Genomic DNA, 15864 nt, shown 5'->3' with positions numbered 1-15864 from the left:
AAGGGTTCCAGCACAAGTGTAGCATCCGATCTGCTGTGACTGTTTTCTGTGGTAAAGTGGCACCTTCTTCTTAGAAACAGGGACAGCTGACCCTCACAGTCACAAAGTTATTCAGGATATTTTGTCAGTGCTGTTTTATTGAAATGCTGTGGGCGTTTATGCCAGACATGTCTTACTAGAGTGTGTTGCTTTTCAGTTTAATTTATTAACAGCGTAAATAACCACAGAGAAGAAATTTATCAATGCATATGCAGGCTGTGCTCTGGTGAGCTGGGAGTAACTGCTCAGAATAACTGCTGCTGAAAGCAGGGTTTGACTACAGCAAGGGAAACAAACAAAAAAACCCACCAAAACACCCAAAACAACCAAAAAAACCCCACCTCAACTGCAGCAATAGGCAGTTTGTTTAATCTGCCACAAAACAGGGTGTAAACAAATTTAGGAAGTACTTAGACAGAATTGGATATTCTTCCCCCTCTCCCAGTCCATCTGATTGCACTGCAAAACAGTGGACACAATACTCAGAATACAAAAAAAAAGCCTCAGTCAATGGCAATGAGGCAACAAGTCAGGAGAGTCTGGGCTATGTGTCCAGTGTGTGAATACCCTCACCACCTTCATCTCTTTTGTGTTCTGGTGTCACTGCTCTTTGCTGATGACACAGACCTGGTTTCTGATGCCTGTAACCCTTGCTCAGCAGCTGTGCAATGTAAGAACTGGTCCTAAACTGGGTTTGATGGCACCTGTTGCTGTAGGAGTCACATACTTGCACTGCCTGGCAGCAACCTGAGCTGCAAAACATGAACCAAGATGGTGCTGAGCTGCATCACACACACCAACATCACCAGAGGTCAAGGACCAGGAAGAGCTGAGGGCTAAATTCTGCTACAATCTCTGACCTGCCTTTCACAGATATGGTAGCTGCCCCATAAGGCTGCAGATGATGGGCACCTTTCTGTAGATTTGCATGAAAATTATATGGAAATCCATTAGTAGTTCAGAACTGAACTCTGTTTCAGAATGACCATGCCGAAGGTATAGAATATATATATATACACACACACAATATAGATATACTGTGTATATATATATATGTATGAAATATATATAAAGGTATAGGAAATCTCATGGTTTATGGGCTAACCTCTGCATTAAATGCAGATTCTCAATGAAGCATTTAAATGCTAAAGTCTAATGGTGAAATACTTGTGAGCATCTATTCACCAGAGACTGGGATGAAACTCCGATTATTACAGGCACATTCTTGCCTCTGAGGCACCCAGAGCTAGATCAGGAGGTTTTCTGTAATCATCTATTGCTGCAGACATGGTAAGAAATTATAAAATGAAATGCACCTTCAGCCATATGAGCTGAAAAGTACCCAAAAAGTCTGGGTGGGAGACAGGGAGGAAAACAGGGCTTTTAGTGTGGATCAAAGTGCTCTAAACAGCAGAGGAAGAAAAAAAAAATCAACTTGCAGTAGCATTTCTTTAGGGCCAGAGTTGCTTATGGACTGCAGTGCAAAACTGTCACTGTTTCTATTCCCGAGCATCCTCTTCCCAAACATGTTCAGCACCTGCACTGCTGCTGCCTCTGCAGAGCTGCCCTTGGAGCTAACCGGTTTGAACCACTAACACCCACAGCTCTTCCCAGCCTGCAACCTGAATCTTCTATGTCCTAGATTATCACAGAGTTAACATAAAGCTCCTTACTCTTCACTTGTTGCTATCAACTCTTTTGGAGGATCATTTTTATTTTCTCTGTATTTTTTATCAGTGTAAAAAGCAGAGGAGGAGGAAGTCATCCCACTTAAAACAGCATTATCTCCCATGTACCTTCAGATAGGAAACGATGATAGGACCTGCCAGTTTACAACAGCTCTTTATTTTACTCATATTATAAAACATCATCACTTTAAACAATGTTCACCTATTTCGCATCATGAGCTTTATTTTCTCCTTTATTATAAATACTAACAAATTAACTTTATTTTTCATCAGCAATACCGTAAAAACCCAGTCTAACTGGACATATTTTTCAGTGATCCCCTGAAGCAAAAATCCTGAAGAATTTGAAGTAGATCTCTGTATTGTATATACACATAGTTTTTTATATATACTTATATCAAAACTCACCATTATCATGATCTTTCACTTAATAAATTATGTCAGCATTATGAAAATATGAACAACCATCTAGTTATTTTGCTGCTTTATAAGATATTTAATAATTGAACAGAGAACTGCAAAATTACATTAATGCAATGGAAAGTCAGGTACATGTTCATTTAAGAATACCACATGGACTTTTCTTATTCCAAAACTTTTTCCACATTTTAGAAGTCCTTAAAAAGCTTCCAGTAACCTCTTTCTTTGATCACATACACACAAAATGTTGTGATGTGTATATATGTATTATACATTACATACCATATGTAATTCTATATTTATTTTTAAGCAAATATATGTAACATACTCTGAATATACATATTGTATGTAATATATATATATATATACAGAGAGAGAGAGATGCCACAGGTGTGTCATATGCGTTTAGTCATACAGGTGTATGCATAAATATACATATTTATATGGTAAATTCTTCCTTTGGGACTTTTGCACACAATGAGGAATCTGTGAGTAGTGCAAGGCTCCTTGGCTTGCCTTTAGAGTGTAATTCACAGAGACTTTTAGTAGGTTGAGCTGTTTATTTTTCATTTGGATTTGTAAAGAACAGACCTCTTATGGAAAAATAAAAGATGTATATTCACTCAAATTAACAGCAGAGATTATACGTTCTTAAGTGGAATGTGTCCACCCAAAAACCTTTGAGTTATGTTTTGTTAGATAAATAATTACTTACTGAATGAGTTTCTATCAGGACAACTCTTATTAAAACATTTTAAATTAATACTCTGCATATTAAAAATACATAATAAAATTCTAAAACCTGTTGCTGCTACAAAGTAGATCTTGGGTCCTGCAAAGATCTGAAATGCCTGCTTAAACTTACCAGTTGAGTAGGTCCACTGGGGGCCTTTATTGTAAGTGCCTAAATATTTGCAGAGTCAAGCCTCTTTATTATTCAAATACGAAATTTGGGATCTCACACCTGGAAACATGTAGTGGTTGCTACCATGAGTAATTCCCACCAAGGAGGATGTTACATTTTGCAGTAATACTCTGAGGGCGAGAGAGACTGACTTTAACTCCTGTATAAAAAGTCAAGATGGGACTCTTCAAACAGGAAAGAGCAACGACTGCCAACAGATCTTCCCAAACACACTATATTTTATCTCCCAAGAAGGCAAACTTTGCGTTATGGATTAATAACTTATACAGATATATTTAAAGAGAAAAATATGTCTAACATAAAACCAATAAATATTTTTTAAAAATGAAATTTGAATTAAATATTGTATTTGGACTGAAACTGCATGCTTCACATTTCTCCCACAGCAATTTATTGGCAGCCACATTGTAAACCCCAGAAAATAGGGATCTGTGGTTGGTAATGCTGACACAGCCTCATCTTATGCTGCTGGAGTACATCTCAGTAGAGAGACCACCACATGCACTTCTGTACACAATCCCTATGTGCTTGTTCTGCTGAAAGATGGTAAATTGATTCAAATTGCCAAAGTTAAAAAAAACCAAAAAAACCACACCCACCAAAAAAAACAACCAACCAACCAAATGGAGAACCTCCACCAAAACTGTAACTTGTGCTTCTAGAATGCCCTGACCCAGTTTGCAAAGCATTTTCCCCCCCATCACCTGGCTTTGCCATCACTTCGCCTTCCTTGTGGCATGTTGACCCATCCTGTGGCTGAAGTGTTAGCATGTATGTTGTATAAGTGTATTATTAAAGAAAACAAAATAATTGGATTTCTGCAAGTTGGATTGGTGAATTTTCCTCATCTCTGGATTATTTCTTTTTGTAGGGTCTAGTGCTACTTTGGTTGAACCCAATGGGGAAAGTCCCATAGATATCAGTGATGCTGAAGGAGCTGTTAGACATTTAAAGACCTATCCAGACAACCTCTTTGTGATTCCCTCTCTCACAGTAATTTTTAAAAATGTGCCCATTATCACCAACTGCCAATGTTAAAATTCATTCTTTTTTTTAAAATACAGACAACGTTTACCACAAAAATATGAACAGAAAAGCCATCAATTTCTTTGCAGGTTATTACGTATTTGTATGACACAAAAGAAAAAATCATTTACAGTCACAAACTGTACATAGTATCTGTTGGGAGACAGTACATTTGTGGTTTAGAGTAAAAACCAGATTGCTTCAGTGGCAAATAAAGTAGTTATTGATGAGATATAAGACTTTAAAATCAAGAAAGGGTCATAATTTGGCTACAGAGACGATCATTGTAATATGCCTAACACAGAGGTTTGGATAGTAGAAAGGTGAGTAGAGGGGTCTGGGGAAGGAAAGACACCATCATGCAGAACAGCACTAGTTCTTGCTCAGTATACTCTTCAGGCTTCTCTCCACTGCTTCATCCAATTCTTCTTCCAGCTCTTCCTTCTTGGACATGGCCAGTTTGGACTGATAATCTTTTACTATTTGGTCTATGTACGGTGCGCTCTGAGTCCCATGCAGCATCAGTGTCCACTCCTTCAGCACACCCCTCTGGGGCTGGCTGCCCACAAACCCAATCTCCAGAGCCCAGGTGCCTCGGGGGTCTTCTCCCCAAGTGTGTGTGGTCATGAAAGGCCATTTGTCAAAACCCACCTTGGAGTCATCATCCCTGGGCCGCCGGCTCAGCAAGATGGACTTTGTTCCCATGGGCGAGGTCATGTTGATGTTGAGGTCTCCCCGCCGGGTGGAATTCACAGTTATAACTGCCTGGACGTGCTCAAGGTATCTCACAAAGTTTTCCTTCCCCTCACATGCATCAGTTGTCAACGTGAGAACCAGCTTGCCACTTGGTGGTATTTTTCTGTGGGTCAAAAGGACAATTAAGCAAATTAAAAGGACATACACAGCATAAAATGGCTTATGCTAAAATTACTGGCGCCTCAAAGGAAAACCCCATAATACTTTCCTTATTAATACATGGAAAAGTAAGGAAATAATAGTTGCAAACTTAGCCAGAAAGGAAACATTCTCTCTTTAGAAAATGATACCAAAACCTTAATTTGAAAATAAACACAAAATGTACACCTACACAAAGAGAGAAGCAACACAATTGAGAAGGACATACTGCTCTTTAAGAACTATTAACATATTTAAGGTTAAATAAATGGCTTTACTCAACACTCCTATATTGAGTAATTGCATAATAATGTGTATATTCAGTAGAAGAACCAGGAGCAGTCAGTCATGTCAGACAGTCTCTTAAATGACCGCAGCAAATGGCTGTCTGGTGCTGAAGGAGGCAGTGGCACAGAAATTTCAGTGCAGTCACATTAAAGCCTACATCCTTGTTCTGCTTTGGAAACCAGCACAAACAGGGGATCCCAGCACCAGCTCATTTGAAAAATACTTTTCCATTAAGACTTCCATCTTAGAATGGCTCCTGTACGAGAGCACATACAGCAGGGAAAGTAGTCACATGTGTTTAACTGAGTTGACAAAGTGCTGTCTGGCCCAGGAGCTGGGGCGATCAAGTGCCTTCTAAACCCTTTGGGGTCAGGATGCAACTGGCAATTACCCACAACCTCCAGAAACTGGCTGGCAAAATACACAGGAAATGTAAAAATGCTCTGTGTCTTCACCATCAGTGTTCTGTGAGCAGTATGATGATGTTCTCTGTCTAAAGGAAATAACTGAAAGACAAGAATTACTGCAATCATTAAAAGTGAGACTAAGTCACAAAAGACTCTGGTTACCTTGTCATTACCATTGTCTTCCAGAGCCTTTTGGAAGGGCATTGACCACGCTGTGGTAAAGAACACCTTCTTTTCAAAAGAAATGAGCACCAGCTTTTTCCCTCTGCTAATAAAATACTGCGTTCTTTAGAGACCAGTGAAAGCATTTCATTCAAGCCTTGCTTCCAGGAATTCTTTCCTTCTTGAGATGAACTCTGGGTATTATGGCTTAGTACATCACTGATTGGCTCAGGCCAATAGTACTTCCCCCTTTCATAGAGAGCCTTCTTTGGGAGTACTTGCAGAGTAAAAAGTTATTCAGATTCAAGTCCTCAGGGCATTTAAACACTTACCTAAAACTGAAAAATCTGTGTTGTTCTGACTTTTATGGATGCCCTGGAGTAGAAGCTGGTATAACATAAATATTGTACAGCAAAAATATTTGAGCATCTAATTATATTAGATGAGGTATTTACTTTGTGTGCCAAAGCACAAGAAAAATGCACTATATGCAGCCAGAGGTGAAGGATCATAATTTCACAGTTGCCATGTGCTTCAAGTTTCTCTGCCTGGGAAGCATCAATCTCAACTCCATCTAAATTCATGTTGTCTCACAGCCTTCTCACACAGTGGACAAACCTCTGTGAAACACTGCTTCGTTCCCAGAGTTGTGATAAGTTTTATCTCCTCCAGTAAATGAGGAGGGACACCACAGTGTGAGTCTTTTCTACCCATCATCAACAAAACCCAAAGAAAGAAGAGCGGTGTGGTCCCACTCCATCTCTCTGCAATCAGCCTGACAGCTGCAGACAGCTTTTCTCTGCACCTTCTCAAGTGCTGCAGTGCAAAAGTTATCTCAGTTCTCTGAAACACAGGAGAAAAGGCTTGCTCTGTTTCCTCCTTTCCTATTAATTAGGATCCAACACTCTCTGCTTCACTGGACTAATTACTGTAGTCCAGGTGAATTTTCCCAAAGAAACAAGAAGAACCAGGGGTGGTGGAAAAAGCCTGACACAAAGGAGTGGAAGAGAAGGTGGATTTTCCACAGCCTCACAGTGTGCCACTGCCCAACTTATAAATATATATATACATAAAATATATTCACTTTTACATGGTGTAGTACCCAGTTAGAGATGCATAGGGGAGCTAACCTCCTTCCAGAACCACACTCACATGTGCTCCTGTTCCTCAGCTAATGGACTATGATGTCCTAAATCATCTTTGTGTTTCCCTAAACCAGCCAGATCCCTCATCAGGAAAAGTTCCTATTGCTAACAAGTGTTTCTACTTTATATACTGATTGCTTACAGCACACTGTGTTATTCTAGGCTGTCAGTTATTTCCTGGCCTTTTGTCTAATTGACTGTGCTGCTCTAAAACACCTCTGTATCAACTACTCACCTACATACATCTACATTGAACACGTATTTCGTGTATACAAATATCCACATTTAAATCAACATATAGAGAGCATATATAGAAAATATTAATCCAGCAAGACCAAACTAAAAAAATAACCCAATTATCCATGGCAGAGGTGCAGTGTAGTTTTCATTTCCAAGGAATTTCTGGAGATGCTGAGATTTACTAGCTTTTTTCACAATGAAATCCTAAAAATGTAAATGTTGTACTTTGTGATGCTTATTATCTCCTGTCAGTGACATTTTCACTAGGGGATATAAATATTACTGCAGTGCTATTAACATATAGATTTCTCAGGCAAGTAGTGGGAGGGAGGGGGCACCCAGACAGCCCACAGAAAGAAATGTTCTCTCCTCCTCTAGGATGATCCCCATTTCAATAAATGGAGCTGCACTAAGATAAATGAGATTATTTGTCTGCATTTAATTATTAATAAACTAGAGATAGCTCAAAATTAGCTCTCTTCCTTTTTTTTTTTTTTTTAACCTGTGAGCATGCATAGGCCAGATAAATTAAAACTCAGCTGCAGAATCTTGGATCATGCAAATACAAACCCATCTGGAAAGTTGGGGACAAACTCACTGTTTGCCAAGGTGGCATACTGGTTTGTTTTATTTCTCCCAGTAGAATAATGATGCCTTCAAAAACAGCACTGAAAAGTCCAATTTCAAATGGTATAGACATAAAATGGCCATTATTAGGTTAGTATTTCAATTACTTAAACTACAGCTGTTGTAGTCAATTAGTATTAATTCATTCACTTGTTGAATCGGTCACTTTAGCACATGAAGGTAAATCAGAAAATAATCTGACTATCTAGCCTGCAATTAGAGACTTGGACAGCATAAACTAGGCACACTGTAGTGTTCAAACTGAATCACTGGTACCTGTAGATGATTGTTTCAGTCTTCTGGACATAAAATTGTCTGCTGGGAAATGTCACAATGAGATATGACCTGGTTGACAGATATTTCATGTGGCAGCAGTTTATGTAATTTACAGTGGCAACCTACCAGATTTTCACTTGGGGACAGGCTCTTTATTCACAGAAACTTTAGCACAAACATACCTGTGAGCACCCAGGAGAAATGGATGTTGCTATTAACACTACCGGCACTAGCAACAAGGATACAGATGTGCTGTAGAATATACTCCTAAAGCAAACCAGGAACTGAAAGATCATGCAGTTTTATCAACTACTGTTGATAAAAAAATGTTTTCTCAATTTATTACTGGTAACATTAGGCTTCCTCAGGCTATGTCTTTGCCAACGTAATTGCATATGTGCGGTCTCCTAAATGTCTGGAAGAAGCCAAACATGTACACCAGACTATTCACTTACTCAGGTTCCTGTATTGACCCCCCGACACAATGGAATCTCTCTGGGACAGTCTTCCAGTCTTTTGCCATCTTGACCATTGCTCCTGCATCTAGGACACCATAACCAAACAAATGGTTGAACTCCAGCCCAACGCCGTTCCTACGCCACCGATGAACCTCGTCGTGGAGCTGGTTCCTCTTGGAGGTGAGCACTGTCAGATGCTGCATGTCCCTCCATGTCAGATCCAAGCTGTGGAAGAGCAACATGGAAAACACACAGTAGAGTATTTCCAAGTAGATATCAGGGAAAGACTGTGTGTTTGAGTAAGCCTCTTCGTAAAATTTTCTTCTATGAATAACATTGAAATGGTATCTATAGACATGTCAATAACAAAGCTGCTGTTGATTTCAGTGGGAACAAGAATAGGGTTTAATTGTATAGTACTTCTCCAAAATATGTTTCCCAAAACTGCAAAATCATTTCTGATTGTCTCCCTTCTTAAAAATAACTGGTTTTAACTGTACATTATAGATCCACCATTCAATTTTTAAGCTAATAAAATGAGTAGGATTTTATACCAGATTCTGACAGAAATATAAAAAGATGATGAGAAAATTTCACCTAACCTTCCTCTTAAATCTTGCCCTCTTTGTCTTGCTTGCTACTCCTGCTTTTCCCATGGAGCTTCCAAGATTCACCCTGAGGAGACCCAGTGTGATGAAACTGATAAGGTCTAATGATCCGGGTGCTAGTAGTATCAGGATTCTGTGAATATAGGTATGTAGGCTGTGGGTGGCTGAAGGTTTGCATTATAAGGGATGGCAGAGGTTTGTCACCCATTATATACTAGCATGGATGGATGCAGTCAAGTAACATTTGCCTATATTCAATGGTCATTTTTCATCAGCAGCTCTTGTCTTCCTGGATGTTCAGTGATTATGATGACAGGAAGGGCACTTATAAGTTATTATTCTGGAACCTTTAGAACTGACATTCTAATTCTACATAACTAAAGCTATTCCAGTCAGTTTATGATGAACTCTTTCAACATCACAATATGTCTGATTAAAACCATCAACCTAAAAGGATCTGCTTTTCAACTTTCTGTGCCCCAAGTAGTAAGCATGTGTGCGTGCTGAACGTACACCAGAATAGCCAATTACTGTCATTTCCCCAAGGTGACACAAGAGAGCTGAAAAGCAGATATCACTTTCACCATTCTTACTGAAATCTTTTAAGAGCTTGCTACATATCTTAAAGCTGTATTTTCCATTTCACAGATTGGTCTGGTTTGAGAGATGTGTCAGACGAGTGTAGTGTATGAGCTGACAGACATATTGCAGGCAAGAACAGTTTGCATGGGAGATTGTCAGCCATTCCCAGGAAGACTAGTGCAGCTCATCCAGGGTAGTTCTGTACAGTACCATTTAACAGAGCCAGACTGGAAGGAGATAGGAGACAATGACAGCTCCTTCTCTCCCCTGCTGCCTTCTCAGCAAACTCTAGTGCCAGCCAAGGGCAGTCTAATTCCTATTCATGATAAGTTGGCAGAGTAATTCCATTCTTTAGGGATAACTCATATGAAAAGCAATAATAATCATTACTGGGATATTTAGGTTCCAGTCCAGTTTAAACTGCAGTGGTCAGAAAATTCATTAAACCTTTATTTTATATTTTATGGTCATATTTATATTTTTATGGTCATATTAATTTATTACATAGTGGCTGTCCCACTGAATGAGTTTGATAATAGGAAGAATGATCATCCAAAGTTAAACACTTGATATGTGTTTTACGTGTATAAAATCAAAAAATGAGATTTGGCCCAAGTCATGCTCTAAGCACAACAATCATTGCTCTGTTAATGGCGTAAACTTGGCCTCCTCTGCCAAATCTTCATTATTTTGCTCTGTTGAAGGAAATTATGTACACAGTGATCACTTCATGCCACTGTTACAGCAACTGAAGCTGCGAAACTGAGCAAACGTTGCCTCACTTCATGAAATAATTTAACACAAAGTAAAAGGACAGCATAAGTTATTGTAAAGAACACTTTTCTTAATCAGTGGAGAAGAAGATAATTATTCTGAAATATACGAGAGGGCTTCAGTTCTGTGAATAGCATGGAGATGGTAAATTGACAATGGATACTTATTCCTTCACATAACAGAGCAATTAGGTAACATAGAAGCAAATTACCAGTGATGGGTTGAGAAAACAAAAAAAACATTCACCACCACTACTGCCAAAAAATATCGTGGAACTGACTGTCACTTGATGACACAGGTGCCAAATACAGACAACTTGGAAAAGAGTTAGGCAAATTTACAGAAGACCAATCTGACTGTGGCTATTAAACAGGATAGTCTGACTGCTTTCTCTCCAAACCACCAAAGCTCTTGTTGAAAGATCACTCTTAATCCCTGTTGGTTGTTCCCTCCCTAAGAATCTCTCATTGCAGACAGTACCAGATGAACTCCTGTCTGATACTATAGGCTGGTTCTTATGTTTTGTGGGCTGGGCATTTCACACAGGACATGTGGAGAAACAATCTCCAGTGCAAGAGAAGACAAATCCCTGGAAGCAGTGGATGACAAGGACACAGAGAGAGCCAGCCAGCCAAAATGTATCAGCCATACAGCTTTGGCAAGACTGTTGTCACCACACATATCACTACTGCAACAGGCAGCTCGTGAGCCGCTCATTCCAGCCCCGCGCCACAGCCAGCCAAGTGAAATGATGAACACGATCAACCAAACCACAGAACCTCTCTTCCCTAGAGCTCCCAAGGAATTCCCGACAGCGTACTTTGCCTCCAGGGCCAGGGCGAACACTCCGGCTGCTTCGGGGGCAGCTGCAGATGTGCCCGAGTGGCGCAGGGTGCAGTTGCCATACAAATCCGTCGTGGCCTGCAATGACATTAGATGTAATCAATGAAACCAGCTATTCCACATTCCTTGCAGCTACAGACTCAGAAAAATGCAGAAAGCAGTGTTTGTGCCCTTGCTCTTTAGATTGTGTGTTTGAGCCCACGATCCCTTTTTTTCTTTAGAACAGTGTATCGATTTCAAACCATGGTGAGACATTGTTACAGAGGGTGTGAATGCAAGAGCAAGTCATGAGGTAGTAAACCAATGTTCATTATCACTCATGAATTCATACAGATGGCATTTATTTCTTACAAAACAGATTTTAACCAGAGGCCTTAAATTCCTTTGTGTTGATCAGAAGGATTTGAAACTAGAATTGTTAACAGTATTGAGTTTTCTAACACTTGTGCAACTCCAGAACCAACAGTAGCACCAGGCTGCTGTTTTCTATGCAGATTAGCCACTAGAAGAGACTAGAAGAAAACCTTAGAAATACATTTTATGGCAATAATTAGAAAGGTGACACAGAGCTGATATCAAGACAGAAACCAATAATTCTCTGTCTGCTACCGCATATGAGCATTTAGGATTGTATAATATGTCTTTGGGGTTTGAGACAGGGCCATGGAAAATGTATAACAGCTTTTGGCAAAAACTAACCTTAAGTTACACCACCTGAATTTTCTACCCTGTGAATTGGACTATGTCTTGGCTAGTCTGAAGGCGCTGAAGAGCACTGATCACTGTGGTGGAAGAGAATCCCAAATACACTGGAACAGAAACTGCCTGTCTTCCAGCTGTAGGTATGGCCCTGCAGGGGGCTCAACGGGAGGCTCTCGGTGATCTGAACCCCCATACGTCCTCTAGAGTGACTAAATGTCTTTCTGTTCTGTGCTACTCGTGCAGCAGAAGTCTGCCAGTACAAGTAAACCTGATCTCAGATGTTAACACTTTCAATTTAGATTTTTACAGAGACCTTTTGTCACACTGTCCTCTGGGAAGAGGAGAATTGAACTTCTAAATCTGGTTTCGAACAAAGGAAAGCACCAACTTTCCTTTGAAGGTCTAAGAGATGGAAGATCATTGCTGTTCTCAGTATTAATCCCACCTCTCTTCAGCTGACAGTTTTGGCACCATCATTTAATGCAGATGAGAAAACATGCATCTCAACAAAGAACCATCTGCTGCTCCAAAGCACACAGAGTTGTAATAGGTCACGGGAGTGCACAGAGACAGCAGCAACAGCACAGTAGTATCGGGACTCACCACACCAGCCTCTGGATTTCTCTTCCTGCCATTACTAAAGGTGGAGGCCAAGGTTGAAGAGCAGCTTTCATCGTACAGAGCTGTCCTTCCATCATTTATGGCAGAGTTGATGGAGATTGTCCACATGCTTGAGGCATAACCATCACAGTTACAGTCGTCATAGCTGCCCCCATCTCCAGAGGCCCAGACATAGATGCTGCCTTTGCCACCCCGGCCCTGTGAAAGGGGAAAATCGACCCTCTTGAGTCAAAGTGCCAAGCTATACTAAACTGCACATGTCATTGTAAACCTGTGTGCCTGTAAAGGAGAAAACTGGCCCAGTCAAAATATACATCAACCTTAAGCTGAAAATACACGGATTTACGCAGGTTATTAAATCCAGGTAACTGGCAGCCACAGCCAGTTCTGCAGCCTTGTGTACACAGAGTACTTCCATTTATCTCCTGGTTTGCTTCATGCCCTGAAAGCTTCTGTGGCAGGCACTAAGACATTTTATGGATTCATTAGCATTTATGTCAAGGTCTAAGTGCTATGAGGAAAGTGTTTCTTTAAAAGGGATATAGGTCATCTCACAGGCTGGGTTTGTAAGATCCAATTAGTTTCAGGCAATGGCTAAAAAGCTCTACTGGCACCTTTTTCTCTCAATAGATTTCCCCTCCCCCAAAGCTGTTTTTTCTGACAAACCAGCTTCTACTTTTAAGGAGCAAATAAAGTTACGAGACCATATAAATAATCTAAAGATAAATGGTCCAGCAATTACACTGAGATGGACGGGAGAGACTGAAGCTGAAGGGCAGCTATAAAGGCTTCCCATTAGTAAAAGGAAAGAAATCTGTATCCTCTCCAGAACTTCCAGATAGGCAACAGGTGGGAAGGGATCAACTCAGCTGCCTCTAATCTCATTCTCAGAAAGAGGTAGGAGCTGTCTGGAAGAGTCAGACCTGAGAACCCTGACACATGGGGAAAGATCAGGGCTATTGAACCCAAAGCTCAGATCTCCCACTGATTCCAGCACAGCCACCATTTCTCTCTGTGTTTAGTCCAATATAATCCAACATTTACTTCCAAGAGCACCACAAGGGTGCAAGGCGTGAATTTAACATGCTGTTTATATGCATTGGGCAGAAGACTAAAAAATTTCTTCTGGCCTCCTGATTGCCCAGTATGGAATGGAAGATAAAGCATATATAAGCTTAGTAACCTGCAACAGTATTTTAATAGGGAACCTTTTCTCTCAGGATTTTAAATCAAATCTGAGTTCCCAGCAGCAGCTTCTATTTTTCATCGCACCCCACTGAACAGAGCAACCTCATTATTTCAAGCATGTTAATGAGTTGCATTATAATCCACTGAATTGCGCAGCAGGTTTGCTGCCACGGGGGTATATAACATCTCAGGACATAGATTTTCATAATAAAGATAATGATATGAAAAAGCTCACTGAAATCCATCTAAGAACTCCCATGAAGACCTGAGATCAGTCATTTGAGCTTCAGGGGAAGATGATACTGTTGCAAAAATATATCCTTTAGGAACAAAATCCTTCCAGCAATTTATTAAAAAAGAAAAAAAATTCAGCACAACAAGACCAGTTATGCCTTTTTTTTCCCCTTTGACTTTTTCCATATCCCACCTTGTGCTCTGACTGGCATTAACCTACAGGGCCCAAACCCAGCCTCTGAATTGTCTTCAAAGGCTACACCCCAAGCTTGCCACAACCATGCCCATGTACACCACCACACCACTTTGCAATCATCTGCCTGCTTTGGACAGCCTCTGTCCCAAAAAAACAAGCGGCAGTCCAGTGCAGAAGGCAGGTAGCTGCTGGTGGCAGGAATAAGAATTTGGCATGTATAGATCTGTTCTTAAATAACCTTTTCCTTCCAATGCTTTTCTATGGAGCAAACCACTTCAGTTTCATGTGAGAAATTCATCCAAGTTGCTAACAAAAAGTTAACCTCTGCAGTGTCCAGCACAGAGAAACAGACTTAGCTCTGCTCAGCAGGATTGTTCTGTGCTGCCAAGTATTTTACCCCATGGATGGGATATGTGGTGAAATGGCAGAAAAAGAGTGTAGCAGATTGCCAGTGTGGAACAGGGAGAAGTCACAGAAGGACTGAAACTCTGGGGCAGGTTTTATGCACAAAATTACTGTAACTTGAGAATGGCCTCAAGACATCACTTTCATGAGAGACACATCCACAAGTGCAGCTTGGTGTTAAAACCCATAATTCACTTCTTAATACTCTAATTTCAATCGCCTTTCCTTCCTAACCAGGACTGGAAAGAGGAGCAAACACTACTAGAATAAACTGTTAGCAGCCCAAATGCCTTATTTGCAGTGATACTGCTTATATGTCCCACAGCCAGACCTGCAGTAGCAAGACAGTTTGCACAGTGTCCTCAGGCAGAAATACATGGCTTCAGGGGAAGTGAATTTCCAGTTCTCTGGATGGTAGTAGTCTAAACTGATCTAGTCCTGATCTAGAGGGTGGCATCCCTGCTCCCAGACAGGGCAAGAGGTTGGAACTAGATGGCCTTCATGGTCCCTTCCAACCCAAATCATTCTATGCTAAATAAATGAAACCCATTTGGGTAAACTAAGTGTCATATTTAAAGCAAACTGAAAGCTTCTATTTGCATCTCAACCTTATGTGAACCTAAAAAACTTCAGACGTGTCACTCAGGCTGCTGTACATTTGGACCAAAAATAGGACTGGAGAAGACAGTAGTAACATAGGCTATAAACACCAGGGGGATCCTGAAGTAACAGTCATGAAGGAGAGAGAACACCAGCAAGACAGTAAGGTACGTTTTAGAGTATCTTTCCTTCAGAATCCTGTGGAAATCTGCTCATTTCCCTCAAAAGTGATGCACAGCCTGGCATTCGCTGTTCTGAGACACCTGAAGGTGTATCTCACTCAGAGCTGAAAATGAATCTCAGTGCATTTAGCCCCAGAGAGGCCCAGCTCTCAATTCAGGCTAAACCAGAATTAAATCTTGGGCAACGTTGCATGCTTAGTAACTCATAGACAGCTCCTGAGAAGCTCTCTTCGAGAAAACAGCAGGTTTTCTATTTCCAGTGTCCCTTGTGGGTTGTTGTGCTACCAGCAAAAAATATCCCTAAGACATTTTCTTACCCCTTTTCTTATCTTCC

At 40.5% G+C, this 15864-nt stretch overlaps 1 protein-coding gene across 1 annotated transcript in view; it reads right to left on the bottom strand.

The window, feature by feature from the left end:
• Positions 1 to 1864: 1864 nt before the first annotated feature.
• PCSK2 (proprotein convertase subtilisin/kexin type 2) overlaps positions 1865 to 15864 on the bottom strand; it is a 103810-nt gene continuing 89810 nt past the window's right edge. The window contains exons 9-12 of the mRNA XM_027653892.1: positions 12708 to 12923; positions 11380 to 11480; positions 8593 to 8820; positions 1865 to 4957 (exon numbers count right to left, since the gene is read on the bottom strand). Of these exons, the coding sequence (XP_027509693.1) occupies positions 4471 to 4957; positions 8593 to 8820; positions 11380 to 11480; positions 12708 to 12923 (1032 nt within the window). The 3' untranslated portion in view covers positions 1865 to 4470. The remainder of the gene's footprint in view (positions 4958 to 8592; positions 8821 to 11379; positions 11481 to 12707; positions 12924 to 15864) is intronic.

The sequence above is a fragment of the Corapipo altera genome, unplaced genomic scaffold (assembly GCF_003945725.1).
Source record: "Corapipo altera isolate COAL_440 unplaced genomic scaffold, ASM394572v1 70, whole genome shotgun sequence".
NCBI lineage: Eukaryota > Metazoa > Chordata > Aves > Passeriformes > Pipridae > Corapipo > Corapipo altera.
The sequence above is the reverse complement of the archived record's forward strand: the minus strand, read 5'-3'. Positions and strand labels throughout refer to the sequence as shown.